This window comes from Amphibalanus amphitrite, unplaced genomic scaffold (genome assembly GCF_019059575.1).
Source record: "Amphibalanus amphitrite isolate SeventyFive unplaced genomic scaffold, NRLGWU_Aamphi_draft 000570F_arrow, whole genome shotgun sequence".
In the NCBI taxonomy this organism is placed as follows: Eukaryota; Metazoa; Arthropoda; class Thecostraca; order Balanomorpha; family Balanidae; genus Amphibalanus; species Amphibalanus amphitrite.
The window spans coordinates 25,192-40,552 of record NW_024882064.1 but is presented as its reverse complement, the minus strand read 5'-3'; the positions used below and the strand labels follow the sequence as shown (position 1 = coordinate 40,552).

Sequence of the window (15,361 nt, the reverse complement as noted above, 5' to 3'; positions counted from 1 at the left end):
GTGAGTGCCCAAACCGGTATTTGCAGGCCATGGCCACCAATTTGGCTATCTCAACTCAAAACTAATGTTAAGGTGGGAGTGTCCCTTTAACAGAGCATATGAGTGACCGTAACAATTTTAAATATGCATTGAAACCGCACAACCTGCTGAAAGTGCATTGGCTGCTCCTTCCTACTTGATCCAGTGTGAAGCAAAAGCAAGATGAAGTCAAGTCGAGACTTGAGAAAACAGGAGCCGTCACTCGAGCGGAACCCGAGCAAAGCCACAGCAGTTTGCAATGTATAAACCCCATTCACTTCTATGGCTTAAGTCGGGATAGACAGGGCACACAGAGTGGGCTTGCCGGAGTTCAGCCCGCTCGGGCCCAGAGTAATCTCCATTATATAAATGGATTCACTGCTCGGGCTTAAATCGGGCTAACGCCAATCGTCGCTCAACTAGGGCTAAATTACGGCTGTCCGGAGCTCGCAGAGCGGGCATACCTCCGGCAGAGCATGGGCTTTAGTCGGCGTTTTTGTGTCATACGCCGACTTTAGCCCAAGCCCTAGCCGACTTTAGCCCGACTAAAAAATTCGGGCAATCCGCACTTGAGCCTGCTTGGGCCCGGAGCAAAATTGCTGGCTGGGGTTGTGGTTTCCTTATACAGTAAGTGGTATGTCGTCTGATGCCATTACTGTCAACATTTTATGACGGTTGATTGCGTTTGTTGTTGTTAACTGTCACAATGCTTGTGTATCATGACTCGCGAAAACGGGCCCAAGTCAACTACCTGAAGGCTTAACACGTTGAAACTCTTCGCGACCGGTTTAACCCAGAGAGAGAGCGGTTACAGAGACGCAAACTGGGATACCTGTGTATTTACATACGAATCACCAGGTGAAAGACGAACGGGACATGACTGATACTGCTAGCCGTGGAAAGACATACGCGGATTGTATTGCTCCGTGAGAGTCACGTGATCTGCGCCACATGGCAGGGCCGGGGTCACGTGACCTGCGTCGGTTGGCAGCGCCGGAGATCATTTGGCAGCGCTGGAGATCAATTCAACAAAAATGCCCGTCGCTTCCCTCCCAGACACTTATTTTAAAACGAGCGAGTCCATCCGCCACCGCTGCGCGAAGCGCGCAGGAATATAATAATAAATCGCGACGCGGCGTACACACACTGAGATCGAGCACACACGACACATACCCGACGGCCACATACATCACAAGGCATCACCAGTGGCGCGGGCGGCACCAGGCCGAGTCGCTGGTGCCGGTCCGGCGGCGGCTAGTTATAGAGTCGGCGGCAGACGCAGACGGCGGTGGCGGCCACCAGCGCGCCGGCGGCCAGCCGCTCCACCGTCACCGGCCGGCCCCGGCCGCGCCGCGACGATGACGACGGGGCAGACGGTGAGGGAGACGATGACGGCCGGTCGCGGCGCGACAGCTCGAACTCGTCGGCACAGCGGCGCAGGCAGCGGCCCACCTCCCGCAGCTCGTCGTCGACGTGCGCCGCGGCGGCGGCGGGGGCGGGGGCGGGGGCGACCATCCCGCCGCCGCCGCCGCCGCCGCCGCGGGGAGTGCCGTCCAGGCCGGCCAGGCGGCAGCGCAGCTCTGGGCTGGGCTCCGGCGGCGAGCCGGCCGAGCCGCCGCCGCCGCCGCCGCCCACCTCCGGAAAGGTGAACACGACTGGCGACTGGGGGCGCCGCTGGCAGCAGGTCACCAGGTCGGGCAGGGCGCCGGGCGCGCGGGCACAGGCGGCCGGGCTGCGCGGGGAGGCCGGAGGCGACTCCTGGTACAACTGCTCCTCGGTGATCGATGTCCCTGAAACGGAGAGATAATACACCAGTTAGATGGAGTTGTATGAACACTCACTGTGTAAATGTGACGACTTATTCACCATAATTTATGAATGGTGCGATAAATATGACGTTTAGAGTTAAGACAGATGATTACAGACTGCGAATAATAATTCTGTCTTATTGACTGGCTGAAACGATCAACCATTTTATTTTTTAATGAAAAATCCTAGAAAATCACTTAAAAAGTTACATGTTTGCTCTCTGCTCACATATTCCACGAATTATCCCAGGTATGACCCGACGCTAACATGTACAGCGAACCTGACCTTGACCACTCACGTGGTCGATCAATTGCGTCATTCACCCGTCATCAAATCGTGACGTGTGTGCACCAATAAAGCGAACACTGACACATCAATCACGTTAGGAATCAAGAATGTATGTTGCGTTTTCGATGACAATTTCATTACGAATGGCAGTAACAGCAATCGAATCGAGCACCAACAGGTCACATCACGAAGAGGGACCGAGACTCACCTATATCTCTGGACAATTTTCGCTTGCGTCCGGACCCGAACAGCTTGTTGAGCCAGAACGCTGACTTCTTCTCTTCGACGCCGACCTCTGCGGGCAGCGGCACGGCTGCTACGACGAACACACTCTGGACACTCATGGCTGCGCAACCTTCACCACCGACGTCTGTTCGTGAACTGGCGCCCGCCCTGTGCTGTGTGCGCGCCGCCGCGCCGGCCGGCGCCGCTCTGTTTCCCAGACCGACCGCTAGGGGCGCTGTCGGCGCCGGTCCCTCCGTGCGGCGGCCAGATCTGGCCCCGTGCCGCGGCACGGGACACCGACCCGTGCCCAAAGCGGCAGAAGCCCAACCGGAGATCCGTGGTAGGAGGGGGAGGGGGGGGGGGGGCACCGGTAGTCGGCTGGGGGGTTCCTGACATCTCTCCGGCGCGCGCGCGGGGGGTCCCTGACACCTTCCCACCCACGGGTGCCACGCGCGGTCACCGAAATATAGCGTTATTCTGTCTGTCTGTCTATCTGTCCGACTGCCAGCAGTATTGGACGCGCTGTAGCGGCAGACAGACCCGTCCCGTGGCCGGCGGTCTCCCAGCAGAGCCGGCCGACCCGTCCAGTCCTGTCGCCCGCAGTCCTGCGGTCAGTGGTCAGTGGTCAGAGCAGTCCGCCTGGGACAGGAAGCTGCGGTGGGGACTGCGGCGGCGACGGTCAGCCGACAGCAGGGGGGGGGGGGGACACAGGGGCGAAAAGGGTCGACTCGACGACTCACAGAGCTCGGGAAAACAGCTGAGCTTAGTGATTCATATATAATGAAATATACAATTGAATAAAGTACCTTGGTGGACATGAATGATATGATTGAATTGCAGATTACATAGATAAGCAGGCCAGGTTGTCTTAGAAGTCATGAAATAAGCTGGTCATCTTCATGCTCTCTGTCGAACAGCTCTACTAAGCTGAGGTATGATTGCCATCGATATATTCACATTGATGAAAATGCAAGGCCTTGCCAGCTAACCATTAGCATGGCACGTTGTCCATTTGCATTTGCATTTGAAATTGACAAGCACATCACATCACAGACCCACGCGCGCGTAAAGCAGTGACAGAGCTCACTGTCTGATCTTGTGAGGGTTGATCTAGCCCCCCTGTCAAAGTTGAGGCCTCCATCGGCAGGTGACCCTGTGCCTTCACCGTTACAACTGACGGCCGCGCAGGTGGCCAATACGGCGCACAGTGGCGCACGGTGGCGCACGGTGCGCCTTGTTTGTAAACGCAGCTGCTGCGGCAGTGCGAACCGTGCGGGGACCGTTAGATGTCCTCAGAGAGACGGAGGAAGCCCTGGCTCGGCACCCGGCGCCGGCTGTCGACAGGTCGTCAAACACTAAACGCACGCTCCGCTGACTGGACGAAATCGATTTTATCCGACACAGCATCCTGCACAGCATCGCCAGGTGGATGAGGGTTTCGTCAGTCTCATTCGACTGATGGCCTTCATCAACTTTACCGATGCCTCGTAGACATTGTGCAATGTGCATCCACTGCTAGTAAATAATGTTTGTTATATCAGGTATCTTGATACTCTATGTGGTAATTTTCATTTCATATTTTATCTAATAAAGCAGGAAACTATTAGTGATAAATCCTGTTGCAGCGCGTCAGGCGAATGGCGGCAGTTCCCTCGACCAGCATTATTTCTTCCTCCCGGCAGCTACACTTTCGATGAGCGGCACATGACAAACGACCTGTCATGTTCCTCTATTCACCAATACGCGTTCCGGCTGCACGGTCACGCGCCATCTTTCCGCCCCCGTCTCCCATCATCTCGCCTTTCTCTGCCCCTCCCCCAGAGAGGCGGACTGACCAAAGGGTGAGGTCCGGACCCCAATGAGCCGGCCGTGTCTGGTCACTCATTAGCGGCTGGCCACGGCGGCCCGTGTGCCCGCCGCGTATCCCGTGTCACGTGCGCAGACGGGCCGTGACGTGTGCACGTGCGCCGCGTGTGACGGACGGTAACCGGGTGACGCGGTGTCGTGTTGGGTTACGGAGGGCTGCAGGTCGAGGGGCTGACTCCGGCAGGCACCGGTCATTGGTCAATGGACGGAAATATGGCCGTGAGTTTCGATAACCAGTAAGAAGACATGAAAAATGAAAATATTAAGATGTTTGCACCTTACATAACACCTGTCTGTTTTCCCCTTTTCTGAAGCATAACTTGTGTTTCAGCCGTGTTTCTGCCGTGTAATAGAGATCACAAGCGTGCAATAGCGGTCGAAGGGTTCATCGGCCAAAATCTGACGTCACTGGTATGTGACGTCACTCACCGCGCCTTATGACGTCATCCTGACGCGCCCCCGTTGCCACGGGCGTCTGGTTCCGGGTCATCAGGGGTCACAGCACGGGCCAATCGCGCGGGAGCCTGGGTCAGAGCCGGAGGCAGCGGGCACGCCGCCCAGCCACCACGTGAAGACAGCCGCCGGCCGCTGCCCCTCCCCCCACCCCCCGACCGGCGCCGGCTGATGATGCATTTCTCTCGATCCGAGCCAGGACACCTGTTACTACGCTCCTTGTCCCCGCGGCCCCGGGATTGGACGGTGATTCACCTATCTACTACGTCATTGAGGAGCGATTACAGTAGCGGCAATGGGCATCATCTATTCTTTACACAGCACTTGTTATATTTGCTCTAGCCCAAGGAGTCACTCTATCGCACGAGTCATGACTAATACGAGCACTTACAAACTCACAGACATCAGTCAGCACCGCTCGCGGCTCACCTCACTCCCCCAATCCCCCCTCACAAACACACACTCCATCCACTCCTAGTCCTGAACCTCCCCGATTCATTTCATTTTCGCACGCAAACTGCATTGAATGTCGCTTAAAATGCTGAACTCCTTTTCCAATCGGGCGATCAAATATTGGTTCTATAATAATGACCGGCATCCGATTCCCTCCTCCCAATCCGTCTAACCAAATACATGCATACTAACGTGACAGGCACACTCCTGACTCTCCATGCAGTGGCGAGTCCCCTGTAGACGGCGGCGGCGGCGGCGGCGGCAGCCACTCAGTCTGGAGGGCCGGCAAACAGGTGACCCGCCTGGTGCGAACCCTTCTCACCCCGGCCCGCTGTTATGGTAATTACCACACCGGACCGGACCGGGACGACATCCATCACCAGGTAAATCAATATTTTACCAGCCCGCCGCGCTCAAAGACCGGCGAGATTTGTATCAATGACTCCTGACGGGGTGGTATTCATATTCATTGTTCAGCTACGGAGGACCGTTTTCAGCACGGTGCCCGAGTCGGCCCCAGTTATCAGCAATAGAGCAATCACCCCCCTTTACTCAGCACAACACATGCTGTTTTAAGCATCACACAGGGATCTTGATGTCCCATCGTGAGCGTAGCTAAAGTCGATAATTTTCCAGTCTCGATTCGACACTCGGTCCTTCCTTCGTTTCCACTTTTCTCGATATCACAGGCGCCAGATAGCCCACATCTGTCCATCTCCCGCTGCCAGGAGCTATAAACCTGCCATCAGTGCGGGACGGCGCGGCGGCGCGGCGGCGGCGGCGGCGGCCATGGTGTCAGAAGGTCACCCTCAGTGCCGTCATTACATGCACGGCTGTGCGCACGCAGCCGGCGCGGCGCCGCGGCCCGGGCAGCGCGAGGCTCCACGCGCCCGGCGAACGCACTTCGGGGGTGAACGGGGATACCCAGTGGGCTGATACGGCGGACTGGTGATGGTGACTGGTGCTGGGGGGGGGGGGAGGGGTGCCGCTGAATGGTTCATCGTGCCGCTGAATGGGACTGAACACAGCATGGGAGCACGAGGAGACACTACAACGGTACGACACAACGTTAACAGCGACGGCAATGAAACAATCGCCTACTGTGCAGTGAGCAGCGATGCCTCTGAGCTGACACATGTGAATGACAGTGCCATATTACAAGCGAATAAATTGTATGAGGGAAAAACAACCAAGCAGCGGCCGACGCTTCCCATGTATTGTCCAATGTCGCATCGCAGCATCTCATCGATGGTGAGCATAACGATAACCGATGGTGCTGCGGTGGCAGATCTCGTGATCACCGATAGAATACGGTGACACAGTTCACGGCCTAGCATACGGTGACACAGCACACGGCCTAACATACGGTGACACATCTCATGGCCTAGCATACGGTGACACAGCTCAAGGTCTCTACACGGTGACACAGCACACGGCCTAACATACGGTGACACAGCGGGATCCCGTCCGACCGAGCGGGCAGGACTCGTGCCCAAAATAGCCGCAGGTGGCACTCATTAGGGCCTAAATGGCCTCTGACAGCCTCGTGGCGAAGATTGTCCCAAAGTACAGTTATTGACGGAGAGCCGTAATACGTGCGGTACAGTTATTCCGCCAACACAGCTGGTGATGCCACGGACAAGACAGATGCTAAAATCGGTTTACGACCGGACAAATAAGGAAGTAGTTTGCGATAAGACGGTGACGTGACTAACGATTGAGTAGATAGAAAGAATAGGGGCGCTTGGAAATAAAGGCCACTATCTTGTTCTTTTAATGTTGTTGGGATTCGCAGATGACAAAAAGACTCCGCATATTTATTGTAGCAGATGTGGCGAGGGAAAATCTAGGGGCCAACAAATATCATCGTCAACAGGTGCACGGTAATGCTCCCCCCCCCCCCTCCTCGGCATCGTATCACTCATCGCCGCCAAAGCACCAGTGTTTGTCCAGCGGCTCATGCAAATCAGCCTGGGACGACTTTTTGCCGCTCGGCGGGTTCACAACGGGAGGGGGGGGGTGCCGATCGGACCCGAAGACGACACGTCTGGCGGGAGGAGCGGGGGCGGGGTGGGGGTGTCTCCTGTCCACCTGCGTAAGGTTAATGACCCACGGCAGAACACGCACATTGAACACATCGGTTGGGGCGACCTGCTATAGGTCTTCCGATCCCTGAACTTGTGCCAGTGGTGGTGGTGATGTCATTTGTGATGATAATGGTGTTGGTGATAGTGATAGCGATGACGGTGCTGGTGGCGATGGGTACGGGAGAAGAGGTCATATCTATTGAAGGAGAACGGGGTTATATCAAGAGAGTTGAAAAAGGTCATAGGGTAGTGTGGGGTAATTTGAACATATTTTAACGTCTTCTCCGTTGTACCAAATTCCAGCTCAACCCTGGATGAAGAAAAACTGTTTCAGTAGCGCATGTGTCACTTGCTTTCACCATGCAAGCCTCATTTTTGGACGAGCCGAGCATACCTTGAATAGCATAGCATCACTTCTCCACCAAGTCACGGTGTGTTCAAATTGCCCCACCGTGGGGTAATTTGAACATACTGTCTTTACCTGCCATAAAAAAGATAGTCTCGCCAGCACCGATGTTGTTTGACCCATAAACAAATAGGCAGAGCAATTCTAAAAATACCATCATTTGAAAAATCAACACAACAACAAAAATAAGAGTTGCAGAGTATCAATATCTGCACGCTGCACACCGGTCAGTTGACAGAATTCGCCTCTCTTCAATTAACAGAACGTCTATCATCTCCGTTCGATAAAAACTCTACCAAACCTTACTTCACCTGTTATAGTGGTGCCAATCGGAACCTGGACATTCGGAGTTCCGATTCTTTATAATGTCCAATTCAGAATTGATTGCACAAAGGTATAGAAGTCTGGACAACGTTGGACGATGGCCTGCCACACTTAAGCATTTTTATCAAGTAATCGTGCGTAGCATTGATTGGCGAATGGAAAGCTTGTTAAGCCCTCAATATAATGAACACTTTTCGGCTGGTAAAATTACATGATAAGCAATATAAATGACGGTTTTGAGTGTTGATAGCTGCATAATTTTCGGACATATTTGGACAAATAGTTGACTTTAACATTTTTTGACGGAAAATCAACGAAAATGCCAGACATTAGACGGATATTAGACGTAAATTTTCTAAAACTGGCATCACTTATCTGCTACTGCTTTGGTCAAAAATATTGGCAAAAAAAACTGGGAGCGTTGTTTTTCGGAGCTATCCCTGTCTTCATTGAAATTCTCACACTATGTTCAAACTACCCCACGCTAAAAGTTATTTTGCAATTTTAAAAAACAGGGTTCAAAAGCAAATTTCTTGGATTGAAGGCACTGATTAGGTCATTGTACAACAAAAGCCGTTGCGTATTAGGCGCTAGCAATGCAAGATTTTGCGCTGCAATGAAGTTGCAATGACGTGTTGTTAGGCGTTTATCCTTGCGAAATTGATTTTTTACACTGTGCGTCAACATCTTCATTCCCTGAAACTTTAAACCCCGTTCATATGATAGCCCTTTTAGTTACGATAATTTCTCTCATTGGTCTTATTGTCATGCCACTTATGGATTTTCCGTAATTTTGTGTTATTCACACTATGTTCAAATTGCCCCACATCATGTTCAAATTACCCCACCCTACCCTACCTGAACAGTGAACACCATGATGAAGGAAAGGTCATATCCCGGGTCAGTGACCAGAGGTCATAATCCCAGAACGGTGAGGGCGGTAACTGTTGGTTACGGAGCGAGCGAAGCGAGCGTAGTCTTTCCTTAGATTAACGGAAATTTCTGAGTATGAGCGGCCGGCCGGCCGCCGGCCGGCCGGCCGTGGTCACGCTTTTGCGAGGCTTATATCTCAGCAACCACTTGACCGATTTACACGCGGTAATTTTTGTAGGGTAGCTTCATTCCTTCTACCAAGTATTGCACTATTCCCGATGCATGTGGGTGACCCCTTATGCACGTGCCACGTGCAAAACGAAGATGTGTCACTTTTGCAATTGTTGCAATATCTCGGTAACTACTGGGCCGATTGCGCTGAGAGTTGGCATGTAGGTAGGCACCCGCTAGGCAATGCATATCCATGTGCCAGAGTTGGGGTGCTGCTGCACGTGCGCACGTGCAGGGGTCGTTTCCAGATCTCGAGAACGGCTGGACCGATTGCGCTCAAATTTGGTACACGGTTACGGAGCAGTTAGTAGGGTGCCGTGCACAAGTCAGTTGGGACCCATTTTGCACGTGCGCACGTGCAGGGTGCCGCTTCCAGATCTCGAGAACGGCTGGGCCGATTGTGCTCAAATTTGGCACATCGCTAGAGACCGGTTAGTAGGGTGCCGTGCACAAGTCAGCTGGAGGTACCCCGTCGAAATTTCGCACGTGCAAGGCTCACCCTCTCGGTCGCTCCGTTAGTCGCCCCAAAAGGCGTTATACTGGTGAGTAAATGTTTAAATGACTGTCGAGTCGCTGCCGGTAGCGAGGAGGGGAACGGGAGGGAACAAAGCCGTGATACGTCGTCGAGAGATTAAGGGCAGCGTCTGATATCTGACGTCACTAATGGAGTCTGATGAGTGACGTCATACGCCCGAGAGGACAGCGCACGGGAGTGGCGGCGAAAAAATCAGGGCCATTGAGATGACTTAGTCGAAATCGTGATCAAGCGCAGTGAACCACAAAGAGTTATAACGAGGCGTGATGAAACTGCCCTACATTACCAAGATCCAGGGATGGAAACTTTAGAGGGCTTCCTTACTTGTGTTGTGCAACTCTGTTGAAAAGCTTTGTGGCCGTTGTAAAAGGACAAAGCGTTATATAGCGGATGACTGTCATTAACAAAACAGCTTATGCACATGCAAACACTAAACAATCAAGTAGATAATGCTGGACAACACAACGAAAGCAGATAATGGCCTGCGATGCATATTTGAAAAAGAGAAGGATTAGAGATATGCGCTTGAATAGTGGGTGTTTGGGCCTTTGGTGCTGTCGGGTCTGCTGGCTACGTGTCGCTCATTCGTCTGTCAACTAAACGTTAACTATGTGATAACTGATCAGAAATGCTAAGGTGCAACATTACGACCGCTAATTTAGATTAATGACAGCATTCACCCGGCTCGAAGGAGACGTAATAGATTTATTGTGGTGCAAACAAGTCCTTGTAAAACAATTAACAACTTTCACATTGCCAGTCTAGGCGACAAAAGGATTCCGAATGCAGTGCGGCACGGCCATAATCCTGAATAGCTTGTTAAATTGTGAAAAACGCCCAAAACCGTTTCATACCACATACAATCGGTTAAATTAGGTTTATTGTGGTATCGGGACGGGGAATCGACAAATTTTCTGTGAAATCATCTGAAAAAGCGCGTTTAAGTGCTGCCGTTGCCGAGAAGAGCGGCGTCAGAGGGCCGCCAGAGCCATCGTCGGTCATTTCCAGTTCCGATTCGGGCATTTTTATTGGCTCGTTCGGCTACATTACCGACGCGCGCGGCCATACCCGGCGCGGCGCGTTCTGCGTCGTTGGCGGCGCGGCGCGACGATCGTGGCGCGTTTGTCGGTCGATTGCACGCGCTCCGGCCCCTGCGCCAGGTATTTGTCTCTGTCGCGGCGCCGAGGCGAAACTGGCGCACGCGGCGCCGTCTCGCCGCTCCCCGCCTCACCATTATGCTAAGCCGCTTACGTCTCTGGCGGCGATCGTCGTCAATTGGTGCGCGGGTCCGCGCCAGACGCCGGGCCCGTGACGGACGGCGTCGTCAGGACCGGCGGCGGTGATTTCATTTTGATCTGATTCGACGACTCGTTTCTCATCGTTCGCCGTTCAATAGAAGCCGAATGGTAACAGGTCTGAGATCGCGAGCCTTTATGGGGCCGTTAGATGAGCCCCTTGTGGGGACGGCGTTGGCAGGGGTACCGCGAGTTAAATGGACCGATTATGGTTATGCATAAGGTCATGCAGAGTGCACACAAAATGTGCTAGGCATTGTTATCGTCCCTGCCAGTGTCAAATAACAGTGTAATGGTGGTTTTAATCAGTTTTATTCTCCAATTCTCCTTGAATACGGGTCCACATACTAATTGTACGGCAAATTCATCGGCAGCCAAGCTCCTGCTCAGATGAGCCAGTGCAGTCGCAGATAGGCTGCATTTTGCATGGGAAATGTGAAAGCCATGCGATAGGGACTGCTTTACTATTTCCAACCGATCCGTAAAGATAGGTATACCTGTGCAGCACGTCACATGACCAATGACCATGCACTTCTAGTTCTACGCCTCACATCTACACGTGACTCGGCTGATCTGCGCCGCACTGTACGTAATTAGGGATGAAATACGGCTCAGTGTCGAGCATTGAACAGTACGAGCGATTTAGTGTCCGATAAAGGGACGGCCACCGAGACTGCGGGCCGACAGTTAAAAACACCATCAGTCACCATCGGCCGGCCGGCAGACGCCACTGCGTGAGCTGTTTGTCTCAATAATGGCGCACCACGGCGGCGCTGCGTCGTGTCAGTTCTGGCGCGTGGACGGCCGTCCCGGAGCGCCGGCCGACTGCAACGTGACAGCTCGCCCATAATTGGCTCCTTGGACAAGAGGCAGAATCACTAACTGGTGTCGACGTCGAGCAGAACCAGGCCAGAATGCGACACTCATTGCAATGTGTAAAACCAGAAGATAAAAATATATGAATTGATAGTCGATTCCTTTTTTACTATATACCGTTCTACTTTAAAATTTAATGGCAACATCGTCGCCCGTATCGTCAGGATGGCCGAGCGGTCCAAGGCGCTGCGTTCAGGTCGCAGTCCGGTTCTCCGGGCGTGGGTTCGAATCCCACTTCTGACAGACATTGTTTTACATATTTGCCGCGGTCGCCTACACTGTAAAAAATGTTGACTAATTTCCTAGCCATCCGGCCACTTTTCACTAACAGATACAATTCAAGTCTACTCGCATTTTGTTGATGAAAAGTGGCTGGATAACTAGGAAATCAGTAAACATCTTTTAAAGTGTTACTCTACCCGGCACCGTGACTTCCTTGGCCCTACAATCGCACTCGCAGCATCGCGCACATTCCGCGAAATCCACTGTTCACTGCTGGGGCTCCGGATGATTCTAGCCTGGCACGAGCCCGTACGCACCGGCCGCTCGTCACCTGTTGCCAGGCGCCCTACCCCCCCCCCCCTGCCCCCTCCCAGACGGGGCCGCCGCGGAGTCGGGGAGCCGCCGACAGGCCACGAGGTGATGTCAAGGGTCATTGGGTCGGCTACCGGCGCCACGACGCGCGCCGTAACATAGCGACAGGCGGGTAACTGAAAACGGTGTGGGCTGAAAGTTTAGGTAACTGCGATTTGTTTGTCGAACGTTAAGTAAAGGGTAACAACTGCGTGCCCACGTCAACTCTGATGTGTAAATGAACAATTTAGATCAGGCTATCACTGCCATTTAAATTGTACTTACCGTATAATGCCATCGTTATAAATCAGATGTATTTTTTACGTCATTTATCAGTTTGTAGAAACACAGCCGGTCTAAGTTTGCTTTTAATTTTCACTGTCTGTGATAATATTTATATCGAACTAGCGCACTTGTTCTACCAGAGTTTCACAATTCACCGGAGCTTGTAGAAGGCTGCGATCGTTTCAACCACCCCTCATAGCTATTTACACTGGGGCTTCGTAGCGTCTGTCAATAGAGGTGACTTTCGGCTCCCTTTCGACGGTAAACAAGCCCCTGTCGCCACCGTCGGTAGCGGCGAAGGCGATTATCTCGCCAGGTCTTCTGTGTGCGCAGCCAGCCGTGAGCACTCTGCTCAGTTACTGCCATACGCTCCGCTGTTGACTGATCAAATATTCACCGAATGCGTGTTAACTACGCGGCGAGAGCAGGTATATTGACGATCGTGTTTCCCTCTATTAAATGCACATCGGCCTGGCCTGGTGTTGCTTTAAAGGGGCAGGCATTTCAATGGCAAACATAGGCCAGTTCCGATCAATTTCCGAACATCATCATTGCCCTATCAGAAAGTCCCGGAAAGCAGGGCTGCAGAGTCGGAGTCGGAGTCGGAGTTGGAGTCGGTCGGAGTCGGCAGTTCTGCCCGGAGTCGGAGTCGGAGTCGGAGTCGCCAAAATCTTACCGACTCCGACTCCGGAGTCAGAGTTAACGCTGCATGGCTCAACGTCATGCAACGCACCCGTTTGATTGACGATACCATGCGCTCGAAATTAGATTTTGTCGATATAAAAAATGCAACGCAAAGCCTTGGAACGCACAAGGGATCATTTCAGGCAAGATAAAAACATCTCCATTATGAACTTCAATGTCATGATATGTATTTTAACCCGCGCCCCACTGGGATCTGCGTATAACGCGCCCTACTGGGGGGGGGGCTCTTCATAGCCCCCCTCCTAACTTCGAAACCCAGTGCCCCCCGCGTTCCGCCGCCAATGTCACCGATGACCTCAGAGGTCAGGTCTAAGTAAAAATTATTAGCATTTTGGCTTGTTCACATTTTGGGCTCTGGCCGCCGTCTTACAAATCAGATCAGGCTCATTTTTGGTTTACACACTCGTGAACACACTCGTGAGCTTCAGATACCCTGAGGGTGCCAAATTTGTACTTTGATTTTCAGGTCAGGGTCAGGTCATCACAGGTCACGGAAATATTATATCATGCGTCGGTCACGTGACGCATGTTTTTGGTTCATTTAGGCCATAGATTTCGAATTTGATGTCGTTTCATTTGAGGTCATTTAAAGTTGAATTTAGCTTAGGTCAGGTCACTTTTAGGTAAAAAAAGGTCAAATTTTGAAGTTAGATTTTTTCAACAAAAAATGTTGTCTATTGGATACAGTTTGAGCTCAGGAACACGATGGTGCTAGTTATATTGGTGCATGATGTCAAATACGCACTGAAAAATTGATTTGAAAAATTTATAATTGTATTTTTTTTGCAATAATGCGTATAACTTGGCCATTTTTGAAGATATTTAGCTACACCTTGCTATAGTAAGTCATAAGCATGTGTTCTATCACATGTATTCCAGGTTTTTCGAAAAGTCAAAAAGTTTTTGAAAAAAATATACAAATATAAATTTGGTATTCTATGGTATATACTTTTCAAAATGTTCAAAATTTTGAAAATCCGAGATAAGAGTTTGATTGCACAGTCTATCCTGAGTCCTCTCATGCAAATAAATTGAATCTAGCTCAAAAGCTGAGCTCTTGGGAGCGATTGTCGTGGTTCAATGTTTTGCGTCGAAATCGGCCGAACATGACGTCACTCTGACGTCATATCCAGCCGACCTCTGGTAGCTACGAAGTTCATATTTGTACACAAGTTTTCAAATTGATGCAGCCGAAGGTACTGAAAGTTTGGCGTCGATACGTCAAGCGCTTTGGAAGAAGGGGGGCTATGAATAGCCCCCCCCCCCAGTGGGGCGCGGGTAGAACCGTCCGGAGTCGGAGTCGGAGTCGGAGTCACCCTAAATTACATCGACTCCGCAGCCCTGCCGGAAAGTGCTGGATTATTCACAGTGAATGCATAGGCTCTGTTTCTTTTTGCGTTTTAGGCTTCGCTAAGGAGAAAAAAATATTGAAACCAATCATTTCTGCTTTATGGAGTCACCTTGTTTACTGGTTAGATATAAACAAGACAATTTAATAACGACGAATGACGATTAAAAAAAATCGTCGCAGTGTATTCCGAAAAAAATACTTTATCATGATTTACATGATGAAGATACTAAAAATGACACTTGATCTATATCTGACAGCAAAACCAATAACCATAGGTACAACTTACAAGCGAATCATGAATCGCTGTTCCATTCTGAGATTCATTTGATTCTAACTCTTCGAAGGATGGGTTGGTGAGTGCCTTTTTGAAACTTTACCATAAGGGCCCTTGTTCCAAAACCGATTACAGGGTGTCCACGTCAAAAGTGTACCCAGACTTTTCTCCATATTTTATCTTAAAAACATCACATTCACGAACAATTGCCCTCGTTTGAGAGCCAAGGCAATGGCAAAACATTTGCTATGCTTTTCAACTGTGCTCGGCACTCTGCTGACCAGCGCGTGCCGTCTAGAGCAACTGCTCTATATGAGCCCCTTTGCGTCGGGCCACCGCCGGCAGATGGACCGTCTGGAGGTGGGTGATCGCCTGGTCAACCATGTGGGAAGGAAGGCGACGGATCTCGTCGATGATGACGTCTTTCAGCTCCT

General features: G+C 51.6%; 1 protein-coding gene and 1 non-coding gene across 2 annotated transcripts; one reads left to right on the top strand and one right to left on the bottom strand.

Annotated features, from left to right (window-relative positions):
- Positions 1 to 841: 841 nt before the first annotated feature.
- Positions 842 to 2,493, bottom strand: LOC122394056 (gap junction alpha-3 protein-like). The gene is made up of 2 exons (XM_043390613.1): positions 2,324 to 2,493; positions 842 to 1,808 (listed from the first exon to the last, which is right to left on the bottom strand). The coding sequence occupies exons 1-2, from the start codon at positions 2,457 to 2,459 to the stop codon at positions 1,273 to 1,275; spliced, it is 672 nt and encodes a 223-aa protein (XP_043246548.1). The 5' UTR covers positions 2,460 to 2,493; the 3' UTR covers positions 842 to 1,272.
- A 9,405-nt stretch (positions 2,494 to 11,898) lies between these two features.
- On the top strand, positions 11,899 to 11,982 carry Trnal-cag. Its single transcript has one exon. It is a non-coding gene; the product is annotated as a tRNA-Leu (tRNA).
- Positions 11,983 to 15,361: the final 3,379 nt, after the last annotated feature.

What these genes read in the sequence shown, in the direction of transcription:
- LOC122394056 (XM_043390613.1), bottom strand. Translation starts at nt 2,459, where the DNA reads ATGAGTGTCCAGAGTGTGTTCGTCGTAGCAGCCGTGCCGCTGCCCGCA. An exon ending in AAAATTGTCCAGAGATATAG is followed by an intron (nt 1,809 to 2,323) that starts GTGAGTCTCGGT and finishes TCTCCGTTTCAG; the next exon opens with GGACATCGATCACCGAGGAG.